We start from the raw sequence: 19,283 nt of genomic DNA, 5'->3' as shown, positions 1-19,283 counted from the left end.
TTGTTGTCTTCCTTTTGGTTGCTATAAGATGACTGTCTTCCCTTCTTTTGTAGTCTTGGTGGAAAAATATAAAATGATTGCTTGTTTAAAAAGTAAGTCTTTTCTGCAGTTGTAGGTGGATATTTTGATTTCAAGTGAAGTTGATACTTCAGCTACCTGCCTCAAGCCCAGAGGCCTGCCTCGCCTCCTGTATACTGAAATGTAGTTCTGGGACATACTTACAGAAGTTAAGAACTTGTCAATTTTACTACAGTAATGAAAACATCTTTATGGGAAAAATAAGGAGATATTTCAAGGACAGTTTTAAAATACTTTTGACAACTGAGATGTATTTGTGCCACAGTTCCTGTTTGATTGATAGGAAAAAGATTTACTCAAAGATTTAATTACAGGATATTGAAATCTAAGTTCTCATAGATGCTATTAAATATTTCGATTTAATGTTTCCTTCTAACAAATTGTTCTGAATATATTGAGGTTCTTTTCTTTTGCTTCTGTTTTGGAAGGACTTGGCAAATTGCATTAAAAGAAGTTGAAAACTTTGTGCCACCAATGAATAGTTTCAGAAATTGCGAGATACCTTCTTTATAGTGCAAAGGGATTTCTATTGGACACGTCTAAAATTTAACAGACCAACAAGGCTGTGAGGAAGCTGGCTTGATAAATGCATAAGGGTTTAGTGGAAACAAATGTATCTTTAGTGCACCCAGGAGAAATTATGGGGGTTTTTTGTTGCACCCTTGTGATCGTTTCGGTACGGATAGGACTTTGTCTCTCCAACTGCCTGCAGACTTCCATTGCTAAAGACCCTGCTGTAATTGTTCATGGTCTAGAATCTTAAAATCTAACCACAGATAACTTGCACATATGGATAAAGTGATATTTAGCCCTCTGTTTTTGTAAGGTATCCTTAAATAAAATGCTGATAGATTATTTTCCCTCCTTTTATATGATGTTTATACTTGATGGTTGACAGAATCAGTTTCAATTAATAAACAGGTTCTTGTTACAAAAATATTATTTTCCTTTGATATCCTCAGAAGGAGCTGACATGAATTAAATATCATAGAACATGCTGAAAATTAAGACTTTTGAGTAGCCAAAGTATGAAAACATCTTGGGTTTAATGCAAACATATTTAGCATTCTTACTGTGACTTTGGTTTTGAGGGTCTTCTCTCCTTCTCTCCAAATTTTTTTATGCCAGAAGCTTACTTTTCTTATAACTAAAATACAGATGAGTCTTTCACTCTTCAAAATATGTGGATTCTATGTATTTTGGTCTGTGATTTCCCATTTTAATACTATAGAAGTTTATCTAAACTGCACAGTATTCAGGCTCTTTTCACTGAGGCCACCGCATAGAATCATAGAATGGTTTGGGTTGGAAGGAACCTTAAATGTCATCTAGTTCCAACCCATCTGCCATGAGCAGGGACACCTTCCACTAGATCAGATTGCTCAAAGCCTTATCCAACCTGACCTTCAACACTTCCAGGGATGGGACAGCCACTTCTCTGGGTGACCTGTTCCAGTGTTTCACCATGCTCAAAGTGAAGAATTTCTTCCTTATAGCTAATCTAAATCTACCCACTTTCAAAATCTACCCTCTTTCACTTTAAAGCCATTGCCCCTTGTCCTGTTACTACACTTCCTTGCAAAAGTCTCTCTCCGTCTTTCTCGTAGGCTCTCTTTAGGTGCTGGAAGGCTGCTAGAAGGTCTCCCCAGAGCCTTCTCCAGGCTGAACAACCCTAACTCTCTCAGCCTGTCTTCATAGGAGAGGTGCTCCAGCCCTCGGATCATCTTTGTGGCCCTCATCTCGCCTGTTTCAACAGCTCCATGTCCTTCTTTATGTTGATGTCCCCAGAGCTGAACACAGTATTTCAGATGGGGTCTCACAAGACCAGAGTAGAGGAGCAGAATCACCTCCCTCGACCTGCTGGCCACGCTTCTTTTGATGCAGCCCAGGATACGGTTGGCTTTCTGGGCTGCAAGCGCACATGGCCGGCTCATGTTGAGCTTCTCATCAACCAGCAACACCCCTAAGTCCTTCTCCTCAGGGCTGCTCTCAATTCATTCCCCACCCGGCCTGTATTTGTGCTTGGGATTGCCCCGACCCACGTGCAGGACCTTGCACTTGGCCTTGTTGAACCTTGTTAGGTTCATATTTGTAAATATTCTTTCCCTTTCTTCACGCACTACATATTTTTGCTCAAAGGTTGGATTTGTTACTTCAGGTGATTCTTTAAAGCTTGCTTTTTTCCGGATTTTTCTTTTCGCTCTCTTTGGGGAGAAAATGACTGACAACAGCTGTTCCTATTTTATCTGTTAAGAGAATCTCACATTTTGAATAACACTGTTGATGCGTGAGGTTTATTATGCACTCATAACTTCCAGTGGGTAAGTTTTAAATAAGGTAGTTTTGATTCAGCAGAGATTTGGGGAATGTATGTGTGCCTTTGGGTGAGAAAGGAGGGCAAAAATAGGCAAACTGTCCATGGAAATAATAATGAATGTAGTGCTCAAAGGAGCAAAAAGTGGGAATCTTTGAATTCTTGCTGGTAGTTCAGAAAAGAAGATTCTACCTAGTACTTTAATAGCAGAGAGAGTTTATTTTCTAGAACTCTTTATCAACTCAACAGAGGAACGAAACTGTACTCTTAGAGTACAGTTTTAGTTCCAGAAAGGACTGTTTTTTGTGCAGACTGTGTTCTTCGAAGTGCAATTAAAACCTTTTCGCTAATCATCTGACTCCATAATTTCTCTTGCATGTCTTCCTATCCTTGCTACCTTTCTGCCAGAGTTCCCAAAACTGCAAAGACACAAGCAGTGTAGCTAAAGGCATGAAGTGTAAAATGGGAAGTTAACATCAGCAAACGTTGCATTTGTCTTTGTCGAGATGGTATGTGTGCCACCCTCTTACTTCTGCAATGATGTGTTAGGACTGTTCTGAGGAGAGGAACTTGGGGATAGTTTGGTTCCTTAGATCCGAGCTAAAATAGTGGGTTTCAGGAAACTTCATGCCTTTCCTGAATAAAGGTGGAGAACTGGCATAGCACAATGGTGAGATACACCAGTTTTAGACTATAATTTTTGTGACTGTAGTCCTAAGGCACAAATTTTCAGTTCAGTTATAAGATACTCCACATGAGTAAGTGCGCTAGTGCTGTAAAAACGATACAGCACTTAGCTGTTTGCTGTCTCATGAAGCTGTGGTCACACTCAAGAGAGGAGAAGTTTGTGTTGTGGGCAGCATGTTGGATGTAGAGTCAGCAGGATGGAATTAGATTGCCAGGCTTTCTATTTGGTTGTTAGTAATGTAACCTAGTAAGCAACCTAAAATCCAGGAATATAAAGATATCAAGGCTAAGATCCAGTAATGAATATGGGGTGTTCAGTTATTTTCATCCAGAAAGCCATGTAAGTATGTAGGAAAGTAAGAGTTTAAGCAACCGGTTTCACTTCACAGACCAGTGGTTTTAATCTGATGAGAATGAGCAGATAAAGAAAATGAATGAAAAGGTGAAAGTAGAAAAGGGCAAAGAAAAAGTAGTTTGTATGCAGAATGGTACTGCTTCTCACAGATAAAAGGTTATTTTTGATAGAGTGTGTGGTCTGATGCTTGAGCAGTTTCTTTCAAGGAATTTATCCCGGGAGCCCTTTGCATGCTAAAGGACAGGCTGGGCTTTTGTGTCCAAATAACCTTATATGATAGATGTGATGGATGCTTATTCTTTTCATAGGGAACAAATGCATAAAGGATTCAATGTTACATTTTGAGTTGTGTTATTTGTGGCACTAATGGCTTTGCAGTTTTTCAAAGCAGCTGCTGTATATCTTTATAGTTCCCAGAATCCTATTGCTGATAAAATTTAACAGAGTCTGTTTGATTGTTTTAGAGGCGTATTCGATGCATCCCTCAAAATGGCTGGGTTCTATGGACTCTACACTTGGCTGACTCACACTATATTTGGGATTAACATAGTCTTCATACCATCTGGTAAGAATTTGAACAATTCTAATCTATTTATGGATAATATTACATAATTATTTCTTGTACAAGCTCAGTAGGATTAAATGTTACTGGTAAGATTGGTCTTGAAGGTTTTTTTAGAGAACATTAAATCAGAAGCTGGCAACTAGCATAATTAGAGTTGCACAAGCAACTTTAATGTGGTTGATTTGTACAAATGTCATAAGACAGTTTCTAACTACGGGGTTGGCTACTTTTTTTATAGTAACACCTGAGTCTATTGATGAACTCAGTATATGGTATGAACTTAATGAGTAGCTGTTCAGAATTTTTTTCTTTATTCCCTGTTCAATATGTAACTTCATTTTTATTTCCTGTTTATTGTTCAAACCTCAATAGGAAAATACTGGGACAAGTTCCAATACTTTTATGATACACATCGTGGTTCCAAAGAACTTCTTAGCATTGATGGATTCTTCCAAGTTTAATTTAAGCTATCATAGATCTAATTATTCTATGAAAACTATACAGCTTTTCATAGCTCTTATTTCAAAATCTTTAGTTCCAACTGTGAATGATATGTAGCACTGCTGAAAACTGATTGCAGGACTGTTTCAAAGTCATGGGTAGGGTGGAGAGAAGTCCCTGATTGCATTCTTACCTCTGAGCCTTGCTTTTTTCTGTTTTCACAATACATCCCCTGCCAGCTATTTTACTTCTCCTGTCTGTTTCTTTTGCTGGATGTAATTCTTTCACCTTTCTATCCAGTCCAACTTTTTCCAGCTTTTAACTTAGTTTTGCCTTCCTTGGCTTTTATTTTTCACGTAGTTGACAAGTGCTGAGTTTTCAAGATGCCTAAATGCAGGAAGTTGTGGTGTCATGAAAGTGCATGATAGAGGTGTTCTTTTTCTCAGTACTGTTGCCTGACTCTATTACCAGCCTTTTTTTTTTTTTTTTGGTCGTTCTTTAATCTTAGCTTTGGAAGTGGCTGAACAGTTTTCACTGAAAAAATCGTCTTCCCGTTACTCTTTTGTCTATCCTAAAAATAATAATAATAATCATTTAAAAAATGTTGTACCTTTATGTACAAGGGAAGAAAAAGGAAAGCTATGAAGCAACAAAACCCAATATAACAGGAAATGGCTGTATTATAAAGTGCAACTACCTTAAAGGCATTGATTGTCATTAGACCTACTTAGAAGATAATTGTTCTTTTTCTTTCAGCTACATGCAAAATTTTAAAATTTTTTGCTTTCTGGTTAATGAGACCAAAAAAGAGAAAAATTTTGTGTTCATTCCTGTTGCATTAAATTGGAATGACAGCAGTACTGCATCACTTTAGATTACAGCAGGTGTTTGTATAATCAGAAGGGTGTACGCATGTGTGTACACATGTGTATACAGAAATACATATGTCATCGATTTTGTATTTGCCTGGTTTCTCGTGGTATTACCTTCATTATTATGGTTGACTGCAGGAGATCCAGTAAGTTACAAGGAGTGGTTTGCTTGGGTACTTTCTTGCACACAGTTGCTAATTTGTAGTCATGTAAAAGTTTGAAATGTGGGTGATTGTATAACTTTCAAATTTTTCTGACTTGGTGCCTCTTTGGAAGTAACTCCTCATTACTGTCAGTTGGTGAAGCTTTTCTGTATGGGGAATAGTGTAATTTTATTTTTTTCCTAAACCACAGCTATAAAACACCAAGAGCCTTATGTGACACTTCTTCAGCGTCTCATTTACAACAGTTGATAGAAGTGGGACTGCCAGTGTGGCAAAAGTGTCAGAATTTAACTGTAAATATGTTTGTGAAATATATTCCTCTGGTCTTTTTCTCACCTCTGCTTCTGTGTGCTCTAGCATTAGCAGCAATCCTTGGAGCAGTGCCGTTTCTGGGGACATACTGGGCAGCCATCCCTGCCGTCCTAGATTTGTGGCTTGTGCAAGGACAGGGCTGCAAAGCCATTTTGCTCTTGGTTTTTCACCTCTTGCCAACCTATTTTGTAGATACAGCAATTTATTCAGATATATCAGGGTAAGTACATTGAAGACTTCTTAAAATTAGTATTGTAAAAATGGTTAATGATCATCGATGCCTTTAATCAAATTAGCTTTTCTGAAGCATGCAGAACAGTATCTTCAAGCGTAGGAATAGGTATAGCGATATCACCTCATAGTAAGAAGTCTTACTGGCCTAAGTGCCTTTACTTTCCCAGGCGTCTTTTCTGTGTGCTTTGTCACTTAAGAGGTCTTGAACTTGTTCTCCAAGTCAGCAAAATCAACTGTTTCAGTTGGTAAAGTAATTCTAAGAACACTTTGCTATTTATCTAATCATGACTAAAGATGTGAAGCAATTTCCTTTGCATCATCTAATGCCAAATGACACTGCAGAACAAATGAGAAATCGAAGAGCTAGTTAGGGACCTGAAAAAAACCTTCAGTTTTTCAGAATGGATTGTGAGAATTTTGAGGGTTTTTTTGAAGCCAGCCTTTGTGTTGTGTCACCATACCCCAGTGTAAAAATCTAATGATTATGTATTGATCTTTAAATGTGTTGAGACAGATGAAATTGCAAAACTGGAGATAGGCTCCTACTGAGACAGTAGCCAGCACTGGTTTTCTGTTGTGGGAGGCAAGCAGAGATTTCTTGAAAAATCTCGCTAGATATTTGGCTGCCTCTATTGACTTGGAATGTCTCCTGGTTTCAGCTTTGAGCTTGTACACAGAGAAACAAACTCCAAACTATGGAGACAAAGTCAATGTCTGCAGTTGTGTCTGAAGTACAACTGAAGTGGCTGCTGATATTTTCTGCTGCTGAAATACCTAGAGATTCCCTTTATTGCAATTCAGATCAGAAGATAAAGCGGTGGTGTTTAACAGAGCTGGCAAAGAGACAAACTTCAAATTTTGTACGTGCAAGACATGCTCACGACCATGTAAAAGATAGATGTAAAGTTGTACTCCTCTAGTCACTGCTTCAGTCTCGATCATCAGAAACAATCCTAGTAAACTGTTTGAATAGAGAACTTTGTGGCCCAGACTTAGTTATATGCTGGTACTAGTCCCTCATTTGTGCTGATTTTTGTTATAGTGGAGTTAATGTAGAATAAGAACATGAAGTGTTTTGGTTCTGTGTTAAGTTTGAAATTAATATTTTTGTTCACCAAATACAATTACACCGAACAGAGAGAACCTAATGATAATGTGCCCAATATTAATAACAATTTTCATAGACTGTGGCACTACCTATTTTACATGAATTAAAGCTAACAGATGAAGTATAATCAAATCACGATTTTTTTTCCCAACAATAAATTGTGGATAAATTTAAGGCTAGTAGCTATTTAACCAGACAATAATACTTCTACTTATTAGAATACATCTTTTGGCTGTAGGGGATGCAGGCTCTGTTTACTGTCCAGAAAATATATGTGTCAGGTATAGATTTTCTGACAATGGAGCAAAATTGTATTCTTCCCATTAAATAGAACAGTAAGCATCATGCTGTCCTGCAGATTAGATTAAATCTATTTGAAATAGCTATAATTAGGTTTTCCAAATGCATTAAATTTGTACTGTAGTTCTGTTTCAACAGGTGATCTGTTGTTTAATTTAGCAAACTAGCCAGAACAATGTCTAAACTGATGCAAATGCAGGAAGAAAATGATTTGAAATATTTTTAAAGCTTTAGAAATTACTTATGTGTCTACTGTTGGAGAAACATAAAGCTTTAAGGTTGAGTCTATCCCCTGAAAAAACTATCTGGCCCTACCAGTAGGATAAATTTGATTTAGGTAAGACATGATTGAGGTGTGTATGATGTAATACGGTCATGTTTCATGACCTCATTCCGCACACAGTTGTGATGAAGGCAAAAACTGCCAATATGGGAGTTGGGCAAAAGTCAGAACTGTGGTAGGAACCTGACAGAAACTCCCCAATCTCTAAACTGACTAGGTGATGTTTTCACTCCATTACACTCAGAGCAACTTCCTGAAAACTGGGTGTTAAGTTTCAACTATAGCTTTTCTTATATAATTCCATATTACCATCATTATTTTAGCTGTAATGATTAGGCATGATGAGCAGGTTTTGTGTAAATGCTGTTGATAGTATTCGTGTTGTGCATCTGAACTGAAACACGCAAAGGAATAACAGCATGGCTTGCTTGCTGCTGTATTAGCTCTTATCAAAAGCTTTATTGTCCTCAACTTTCCAGTAAACATTAATATGTTCATAAAAATCTACTTTTGTTTTTCACCTGAAAACATTAAAAGCTAATGATAACAAACACTCAATCTGAGAGGTTGTTTTGTAACAAAATGAGAAGACATGACTGTTTACTTAAAGGCTATATGCTAACTGTTCCTTGAAAGATGGAATGCAAGTTGCTGTCCTTGTGTAAATTAATGTCTTTGCTCAGGGGCACTCATAGTACATGTTACTAGTTGTCTTAAAATTTAACAATTCTTCACCATAAAGCGTGAACATTCTTTTGTAATTAATCATCTTTCCATATTCAAAATGGAAATGTTTTGCCATTGACTCCTTCAGAAATTCTTCAGCTATAAAGTAGCTACTTTATTGTGGGTGTTATTAGCGTTATGTGCTATAAAACATTGTTTGGTCTGTTGTGCAAATGTAGCGCCGAATACAGCTTGGAATATTTGTGCAGTCATTGAAACAATATTATAGTGTAAATATGGGTGTCAATAGCTGCCTACGTCATTTTTCTAAGCTTAATAAAACTTTGATTCATTCACATTTCATAATCAATAGTATTGTAGCTTTTTGTTCTTAATTTACTTTTGTTCTGCTTGCGCTGTAATTCTAGAGGTGGTCATCCATACCTGACAGGTCTTGCAGTAGCTGGTGGAGCATATTACCTGGGACTGGAAGGAGCCATTATAGGACCCATTCTACTTTGTATACTTGTGGTTGCTTCCAATATATACAGTGCCATGTTGGTGAGTCCAACAAATTCAGTGCCCACTCCGTCACAAGCAGCATGGCCATTACAGATTTACCGGTAAGTTATAAATGTCTTAGATGTATGCATTATGTTTTTACAGGGATCAGTGTATGCCTATACACATAGGTATAGAGAACACGTGCACGAGTTTTATATAGGAGTGTGCATGCACACCTATGTGCCTGCTGAAGTGTTTGGAGAGGATTAAGCTATCCTTTATTCTAGAAATAAAAAATATGGTAAAGTAAAATACTCACTGGAATTTGTAAGCTTGAAATGTTTGTTTAATGCCTCTCAGCTGCTTACAGAAGACTCTTTTAGAAAATTCCCTGATAATACCTTTGTATTGTATAATTTATGTATTGCCATTGTGCTAGATGATTGAACATCCTATTTTCCGTGTAAAACTTACTATTCACGGATACCTAGTAGTCAGCGTTCATTGTTCTTATAAGAAGCCTGCTTTTTATGTGTTAGTGTACAATACCGCAAAATATAAATAAATATACTTGAATTTAAAAAATGAGGTAACTTTATATGTCCTTATTCCATTGAAAGTATGATCTTAATTAGTCTCTTTATTTAAGTTACCGAATGTGGAATATAGAAATGTATCTTTAAGCTGTATAGTTAAGGAATGGGATGAATAAACTCCTAATCGAATACTTAATTACCGTTGGAAATCATATCGTGAAGTTATTAATGGCAGTAGCCATTTTAATGTCTCTACTGTCTTGTTCAATTACATAGGTTAGCTCATTATACATATATCTTAGAGGATTCCGTGCTTGTCAGAAATAATCCTTTGCTTCATTCGTGTGGATAATGTCATCTTTCATGTGGGTAACTTAGGAGAAAAAACACTAATTGGACTTGTCTGTAGTCTCTGACTTGCAGAAGTTATGTTCCAAGACTTTCTGTATACGCTGTAGATGGAGCTCCCCACAGTACGCACAAAAATCCACATGTGTGTTTGTTTCCTGTTTCATTTGCAGTAAACTGGATATTTTTAATCACTGAACAGATTGGAGTCTTACTTTTTTTCTTCCGCCTTTCTGGCCCCAGGTCATCTAGAGAGAGTCCTGAGGAGATGAAAATGGCTGCAGAGTGATGAAGGTGCTGTGCTGCACCTATTCAACATGAGAGAATCGCTGTCTTCTGTCTTGAGTTCACAACAGCCATGGCCTTCTGTCGCTTTCCAGCTGTGCGTAGGGACAGCTCACAGGGAAGCATAGCTTGGGTTTTAGGAGAAACTACTTCTCAAGCGTCTGATGGCCTTACATTATTGTGCACTTTGCCTCTTCAAGGGAGAATGTCTACTTCCCATGACTTTGCGTACTAACACACAATTCAACTGCCTTGAAGACCTTGAAGAGCTTCTGTCTTCATAAAAAAAACGGTTAAGAGATCAGGTATATCCACTGGAGTCATTATCTTATCTGCTGAAATGACGAACTCGGCTTTATTTTATTGGGTTATTTGTGTTATTAAATTGTAGTACCTTTAAAGAAAGCTAATTCCAAAATATTTATTCTCAGTTAATCTCGTGGGGAAAAAAGGTGTAAACCACTCATTGTTAAATGAAAGTAGGATATAATTGTTTGCTGCTCCTCAAAGTATTTCTATAGAGGCTTTGACCATCATCTGTAACTCATAATAACACTTAAATAGTATCCTCTTATACGCACTGAGATTTAATGTTGTTGGAGACTGGTATTTCTAATATTTTTCTGAAATTAGTAGACATACAGATTGTTAAATGTAGGTTTTCCTTGTATTGAGATAGGAGGACTTGTTAAAGTAGTTTAAATCTTGCCCTCATTTGCAGTGAAATCTGATAGTATTTTGCTGTTTACCCTCCATCCCAGTGGAGTCTTGTCAACTATATTTAATCAAAGGCCTTAAGTGTTTTCAGTCGGAGATAATGTATGGTTGTCATGTCTGCTTCCAGTAACAGGAAGAAGTTGAATGGGGATTGCTTAATGTTGGTTTTCAAATGCTGTGGCTGAGTTCAGTTGACTTTTCCAACAAATTGAAGTTTATTTCCAAAGAGGAAGGGGAGAGGGCATGGATTTTGGTTTAGTTTAGTTTGGTTTTTTTTCCCCCGTAAGCTTCTGGCCAAATATCTTAATATGGTATAAGATATATCTTAATAATAAGCAGAGTTCTTAAATTCTTGAAATGGTGTGTTGCCTAGGTCGCAGTATCAGGCTCCTCTAGTGCTTTTCTTCCATATGTCATTTTGCTTAAATTGCAGTTTTGGTGACATTTAAGGCCTTTTGTATTGATCATTGAAGTATTTTTGACACAATGGATCTTATAAATGGATCCTTTTATAAATAGGAAGTGGTTTTTTTGGTAGAAATTTCATACTTTTCCACAAATACAAAGTAGCAGATGCACATGCTTAACCAAAGAACTACCTTTAGTTTCTAGTAACTTCTCTTGAATTTATTTCAGAGTTGGATCGATAATGAGTTATACAAAATACAGGCATGCCTTGCATTTATTGTTGACGTAAAAATCTTTAATGAAACACGTTTTCATAGTTGTTGCTGGCTAAGGTGGAGGATGATAGAGAACCTGAGGCTGTCCCTAAGTATTCCTGCAACATTCTAACCGGCTTGAATGAGACCACCATGATACTTGGGAAACTTCCTTTATTGTCTTAACTTTTTTTAGTTCACAGTTTTGCACTGAAATGTTATGTTCTCATTATGACTTCTTGTAGACACTATTTGAAGAAGATTACTAGCAAGAAATACACATCTTTAATGTATTTCCAGTTTTCCATTGCTCCTCTTTGTTCACTGGTCAAGACATTTCTATTGTCCACATTTGCTATCACAGTTGTTTCTGAGACAATCTTTAAGATTCCTATGGTACTCAACACAGTCATTTTGAAGAGTTGTTATAAATTCATATTAAAGTCATTATATATTCTTTTGTTTGTTTTTAAGTTTCCTCTTCTCTCTCCCTCTCTACCCGACCTCCTTAGATCAAAGAAGGGTCTCTGCCATGAAGATTAAAATGACGTTTCAGACAGTTACCTTCAATAATGGCAGATCAGTAAAATCAGCTCAGAAGATACGTTGCTGTTTTGAAATGATTCTTTCCCGATGTGAAGAGAAATCATTTTGTGTAGAGAGTTCATTATCTGATGCAGTCTTGTTAGTTTGCCCTGCTTTTAAGTGAGGCTTCACATTGATGCTTCCTGTTTCAAATTCAGCGAAGACTTGCCATGAGGAACCACCCGTAGTACAGTCTTTCTCAGTACATGTAGCTTAAGGAACTCATCCTATGTGCCACGCCTGACTGAGGAACCAATTATCTGGTACAGTAACAGTGTACTGCCGAAAAGAAAAGAAAAAGAAGAAACAAAACCTCCAAGAATGCCTTCTTAGAATATGAAATGTTCAATGAATTTCTCCGTTTAAAAAAAAAAACAAAACAAACCGCAAAACAAAACACCACCTTATGAAAAAGCATACCTTGAGTATTTAGGATTTGTCTTTAGTGTCAAATTACCAGTAGAAATAGAAAACCTTGTCCTTGCATATTTAGCAATCAGTATTCTTTTCTGAAAAGACTCAGCCTCTTTAAGAACAGTTAAGTTTGGATCAATCTCACATTAATATGAAAAGAATGAAACTGGTCTTTTTGACTTCTGGTCATTGTAGCGCACCAGTTCCTGGTTATATTGCCTCATCTGCAAAAGCAAGTAGCAGCTCCATGGGATAAGCTTTTAGATGGCTTGTATGTTTAAGAAAAATAAAAAGAGGAGGAGGAGAGGAAACTCTTCACACCCCCTTTTCTGAAGAGGCATTAAACTACAGCTTTCTTAGGAGAGACCATCTTTTTCGTATTGCTTGTAGGCAAGAAGTTGGTGGTGTTTAGCTTTGCTATAAACAGTTGTTCCAGGAGCAGGTATCTACTCATGTTTAGTACATCTAGTATTCAGCTTGAACAAAACCAATTTAGAATTCAGAAGGGAATGCTTGTAGTAAACCAAGACAACGTGGACTCATGGAATTGTAAAATACAACTGTGCTATTTTTTATCATTCTCTTCTAGCACATCAGGCCTGTTGCAAGTAAGTGTAGTGCCAAAGGGCTAATGGTAACTGGTTTTGGCACTAAGTTAGCCCTTCTTCCCTTTCCTGTACCTTAGCTGAACATTTCTGTGCTGTAGCAGAGCCAGCAGAAGTGAATGTGTGCCAGTTTACAGCCCAGCACGTTAACTTCAGGTCACTCTAAATACTGGCTTAATTGAATACATGAAGAAACAAACTGCAGTGGGCAAGAATCTGGCACACACTCATTTTTCCAGCCTTACTACAATATGATGACTTTCAGCACAGATGCACCATGACCAGCTGGGAGCAGTAATGACTTATTTTGAAAGACTGCTTTTTTTTAAAAAAAAAAAAAGTTTAACATTATAGTCATACGTACAATGTACGTTTTTCAGAAACTAAGTTGATACTCACATATCTAATAATGGAGACAGCAGTCAGATATTTCTGTGTGCGATGGTATGTATTTGCCGCTCACCTAGGGTACGTTTAGGCTTGTCTGATTTCAAGGACTATGTGGCTTCTTTTCAAGACTTCATGGAGGAGGATATACTTACGTGTATTTTGTCAGTGATTGTTGGATTAGAAAATCCATAATCTGTTTAATTAAATAAAATACAAAAACGATTGTGTGGGAAAATTGAATGCTGTCTCCAGTATTATACGCTGTGGGTACCAGTGTAACTTCTGAAATAGGTGTATGGCTGCAATGTTAAACATTGTTTTCAGAAAGCCTGAAAATACAAAACTGGATAAAATTGTTCCCCAGTAAAGGCAGCAGTAGAATTGCTATGCTGCTGATCCCTAGTACTGGTGACAGAATACTGCAAGAGTGCTGCCTTTCCTATGGACCTCATACACTGAGGAGGGGAAAATACCTTTATTCTACTGAGACTCTATGACTTTCCATCAGTGGTAGAAGATGCTCCCACAATCGCCTCTGTTCAAACATAATGTTCATATTATATTGGCTGAAGTTTGCCACTGCAGATAGTGCCACCTGTATGGATACTACCTCTGGAAACAGCTACAACTTTTTTCAGAAGATGCTGAAAGCTGTCGGGATCGGAGTTCATATTCATGTTCATTTAATAATGGAGGTAGCATTCTTCTTCTAGAGATGCCATTGTTTGCCTTGGCATTTGCAATTTTACAAGAGAAAATTAATTTCCCAATTAAATAATCTTTTATTGAGTGACAGCTGGCATGTCTTAAATTCGTGGATGCATCATCTTTATAAACTCTTGGCTTGCTTTTCAAAGGGTTTCTTATTATTTCTTACATTTTTTGGTGAGGCATACTTTGAGCATTCTTGTTTCTATTTCTACAAAACTAGAATTGCCTAAAACACTTAACAAACCTTAGGGAGGCTTGATCTTTAACCTTATACTGTGTATCTGTCACTTTTAGTGAAATACCTTAATGCTTTATGGTAAAATTCTCCAAAATTGCTTTTAAGTGATAAAATTGAAAATGTTTTTTAAAAAAACAAATTAAAAATTGCAATGTGGAAAATGAACTTGGAATGTTGAAACCAGAAACAATCCCAGAAGTGATGACCATGTTCAGGGATTCTACATTGGGTTTGTAAACGTCTATATTGATATGCAGCATTTTATAAATAGGAACAGTGTCTGTCCTATTCAGACTTTAACTGAAATTTTGTCCTATTTTTTTTTTAAGATATCTGAGAACAAAATAGTGCCTGTATATAGTGAAAACAAGCAACATTTTCTAGAATTAATGTTTACTTGATAAAAGTTGAGGAAGAGCCAAGCAAATACTGGTAGGGTGACTAGAACCGTTCTGTTGTAGTTAATACAAAGTTGGGAACAGCCGTTCTTCTATCTAGTAATCCAGTGCAAAGAAGTTATTGTTTCTGGAAGTATTTGCACGCATCTACTAAAGAGCTGCCAAAATTAATAGGTCATGAAATATGTCTTCAGATCCCAATCTCTTAGCCTTTCCACACCTCATCTGGTACCTTGGTTTGAAGCTGGTTTAGTACGTAAGAGTATTGCTTCACGCTCTTTTGGGATCGATTCCAGGACCTGAAAGGTTTGGAACGTCCATACTGAAATAGTATGTCCCATTCAGGAAGGAATTGCTAATTGGTGAGTAAATGCATCCTGGATGTGCTCTGCATATGGATGGACTTGGACAAACATACTTCATGTTCCACTGAATTAGATTATTATTTGAATATAGCACTGTGTAGTGATACCAAGGCCAGGTTTGAGTTAGAAGCAGGCCATACTTGCAGCAGGATGCATTGCAAGCTGATAAAGGCAGGGAGTGTGCTCTAGCTTCCATGTGTATATCTGAAGAATTTTCAGCATGATGGTTTTAAAGCAAAAATGTTGGTTTCTTTTCCTAGCCTCACTTTTTGCCACTTGACTATTGTATGAAGTGATCCAATGAAGACTTAAAGTAACTTTTCGTGGTATTGGTGTAGATTAAATGTAAGAGGCATCACAAAGCTAAAAAGTAGCCACAGAACAAAATTTCATTAAGCCTAAGAACTGACATCCAGGCCATAAGGTTGGAAAATCAAAACCGAAATTTCTGGCCCCCTTTCTTCCAGTCTCAGCCCCAAACTGAAGCTGTATTCAAGAAATATCAGTAAAAACTGTTTTCGTGTTGTTGATAACTTACTAGTTGTGTAGATCAACGTTTTCGGTTTCCAGTGTCATCACTGGTGTATTCTGTAAGCATACAGGTTTTTTCAGATTGTTGCCTTTAAAAACAAGTTTTCTATGCTTCAGTGATGGTTGGAAACCAACTTTTTATACTGATAGTTAGGTGTTTACCTATACATATATGTATATGTTAAATTATATTTGATGTTTTAGTCGGAAGACTAGGGAAGTGGGTTTTTTTCCCCTTGGTAAAATTCACCAAACCAAATCCAGAGAAACTTTTGACATCAGGTCTTGAGACTGGCTAGACCCTACTGAAACTTAAGAGCAGATTTCTTGCATTACAGAGTGCAGATTATTCTAAGGTGAGCGTTCCTATCCAGAGCCTGGGGGGATTTGGAGCAATAACTTCTATTTTCTGTTGAGACAAATTTTGTTTGTAAATGTTCATGTGATACATCTTCAGAACATGTTCAAAACTAATGTTATCATAATTGGTTTTGGTACAGAACTTGGTTTTGCATGTGTAATACTGAAAATACAACCCCTGCGTCCATCTGTGGCAGAACAAAGCGTTTGAGTTAAGATTTGAGATGTACTCTTGTAGACTGCAGAGGTATTTAAATTAAATAATTTTGATTGTATGCATCAGTCCCCTTCCTAATAAAATAAAAACAGTTTTTGTAGCAGGATTAAGAAGCTTTTAACTTAATATTGTATTCACACTGCAGTCCTTTGTAAGCACAGAACGGTTAATATATTTTGAAATAAAATGCTGTTAACGGAAAGAAAACTGAGTTTGAGTTGAATGATGGGATCTTTGGAATGAGCCACAAAGGCAGCAGTTAATCTGGTGAAATAACAGGTTTGCTGGAGACAAAGTACAAATACGGCAGTGGATCTGCAGTCCCTCTGCATAACTTATTTCACCGAGAGAAGCCATACTTCTCTTTTTTTTTCTTAACATTTTCTGTGGTGTAAGGAAGGACGTGTGCCTGAACAGTAGCTGTGGTGGAGCTGACATCTGGCAACTGCTTCACTGCCTGCAGTAACACAGCCACACGTCCAGACCCTGCAAAAGCTTACATTCGGTAGCTGTAGGTAATTCAAGTTACTTCCATTATGGCTTACTCTCTGAAATGGAACTGGTTGTTTAGTCTCTAAGCACAATTTTAGGTTGTTCTGTTGCCTGTAAAGCAAAAGTGATCAAATCCTCCCTGCATGACTGCTTACGGCTTTTTAAAAGAGATACGGCTCATGTTCCACTTTTCATGCCTCTCGCCACCATTCTGTGACCGGAGTCGTCGTCTTGAAGAATTCATACAGCACAGTCAATTTTAGCTAATATCCCTTTAGTTCTCTGAAGGGATCAAACCTTGTTTAGTTTAGTGCATACTAGGTGGGGTTTTTTTAGCAATTGCTGCTGGTAACAATAATTTTTTTTGAAAATGGGGCAAGTCTTCCAAGATGCTCAGAATTCCTTTTAAGTTCAAAGCAAGACAAATGCATCTGTAATCAGGCAGCCTAAAGCACACGCATTTCTGAGAGAACTCCCTTTTTTAGTGTCTTTAATGTGCAGATATAGGGTTTGTTTTTATGAAGAGAAAACAAGTAGTTCTGTTCAGCACCCATAGCAGATAAAGCTTTATAACACAGCACCAGTGAAGCAGACTATTTGCTCAGTCTGAATTGTTCTCTCAAAGTAGTTCAGGAGGTACATGTCCAATATAGTTCATTAATATTTTGAAGATGGGAGGGTAGAGAATATGAAAGAGTTATCAGGCAGATACATAGGCAAAAAATGTGCCGAAAGAGATATGTAACCGATGTATTTTGAGCTTGACTAGAGATATAATTTAAAAAGTAATTGTTTCATTGTAAGAAGTCATCATCACTTTCAAACCTCAAATTTATTCTTTGGAGAACTCAGTTGGCTTGTTAATATAAGCAAAGACTTTCTGGTACAATAGTTTATTCTGTAGTAGATTTCCTTGGAGATTAATTTCTCTGTCATAGTGATGGCCTTTTTTGAAAAAATACCTGTCTTTTAATCTCAAAACAGAGTCAACTTTACCTAGTCAGGACCGCAGTGTTGGTTAAAATGCCTCTGTTGCTGTTGAGGAGGACATTCACTGACTATATGCATGCTTCTGAAGGCCTTACACCTTCTCCATTCCCTCTTGTGTTGTGCTTGTTGCCATTTGTTGAGCATTAAAAATTAATTGTTGGGGAAGGGGTAGTAAAAGCCCCTTCATCAGATGGTTTCAGCTGTTAGCATTTAATTGAAATATGAGAAGAAATCTGTGGCGAGCAGCTGGTTGCTACTTGCAAGATTAATCTTTTTCTGGGGATTGGTGGGAACTAAAAGTGGAAGAGTACCCTTTACCATATATTGCATTTTTTCAGCCATTCTGAAATAATTATTGTTGAATGTGTTATAAATAGGAACAAAATTTTATCTTAGGGTGGTTTCTAATCTGGTTTTCAAATTTTTTCAAGATGAGCAGTGACACGCGAATTTCCTCCCCTGTTGAGTGAGGCCAAAGCAAATGACTACTGTACTAAACGCCACGTTGGTCTGTATCAAAATGCACTCCGTGTATGTCCATGGATGTTTATGTGTATATACACTCAAAGCATTTAGTTCAGGTCTGCACAATTAGCTGTGAAGATGTTTGCTTTGTAAGGTTGGAGTATCTTTTCCTAGACAGTGAATAGACACAGCCCATGCCTTCTGTCTGAAAAATCACGTTGAAACTTTCACTGAACACTGGTAAATTTTCTAAAGATTCCTTTCAACTATTTTTATTCTCACTGCTTCAGAAGACTAGTGATGCACTTAAGTTTTGCTTTTTAATTAAACAGCACTGAAGAGTAATAGCTGGTAAGTTTTTTTTTAACCTCATGAACATTAAAGTCCCTTGTTCACAAGGCAGTTGCAGTCTTTTTGCTTTACCACTCATAAAAATAGCAATTGGCATTTTGAGGAGAAAAATACCCTAGACATTCAAGTACATCTAGATGATATGAATCCAAACACACAATGAATGATAACAAAGAAAATAGTATGAAGAATGAAAGAAGTTCAGAAAAACACTGAGATGGTATCTCATGCTGCTGTTTAAAATGTCATGCTGCAACTGAAATATATAACATAATCCTAACATACCAAATGTAAAAAGAATTGAGCTTCCATATGAAACGCCCTCCAGATGGGGTCTCACAAGAGCAGAGTAGAGGGGCAGTATCACCTCCCTTGACCTGCCGGCCACGCTTCTTTGGATGCAGCCCAGGATACGGTTGGCTTTCTCGGCTGCAAGCACACGTTGCTGGCTCATGTTGAGCTGCTCATCCACCAACACCCCCATGTCCTTCTCCTCGGGGCTGCTCTCAATCCATTCTCCATCCAGCCTGTATTTGTACTTGGGATTGCCCTGACCCACGTGCAGGACCTTGCACTTGGCCTTGTTGAACTTCGAGGTTCACACAGGCCCACCTCTCCAGCCTGTCAAGGTCCCTCTGGATGGCATCCCTTCCCTCCCACGTGTCCACCTCACCACACAGCTTGGTGTCGTCAACAAACTTGCTGAGGGTGCACTCAATCCAGCTGTCTGTGTCACCAAC

The 19,283-nt window shown here is 37.5% G+C and overlaps 1 protein-coding gene across 2 annotated transcripts in view; it reads left to right on the top strand.

Annotated features, from left to right (window-relative positions):
• Positions 1-10,056, top strand: part of TMEM245 (transmembrane protein 245) — a 115,923-nt gene extending 105,867 nt beyond the window's left edge. For both annotated transcript variants that reach the window (XM_086609108.1, XM_086609107.1), the window contains 4 exons: positions 3,899-3,999; positions 5,834-6,008; positions 8,808-9,002; positions 10,011-10,056. In XM_086609108.1, the coding sequence (XP_086465234.1) occupies positions 3,899-3,999; positions 5,834-6,008; positions 8,808-9,002; positions 10,011-10,056 (517 nt within the window). The remainder of the gene's footprint in view (positions 1-3,898; positions 4,000-5,833; positions 6,009-8,807; positions 9,003-10,010) is intronic.
• The last annotated feature ends 9,227 nt before the right edge of the window (positions 10,057-19,283 follow it).

The sequence above is a fragment of the Tauraco erythrolophus genome, chromosome 3 (genome assembly GCF_009769465.1).
Source record: "Tauraco erythrolophus isolate bTauEry1 chromosome 3, bTauEry1.pri, whole genome shotgun sequence".
In the NCBI taxonomy this organism is placed as follows: Eukaryota; Metazoa; Chordata; class Aves; order Musophagiformes; family Musophagidae; genus Tauraco; species Tauraco erythrolophus.
Note: the sequence above shows the minus strand (reverse complement) of the source record. Positions and strands in the feature narration are given on the sequence as shown.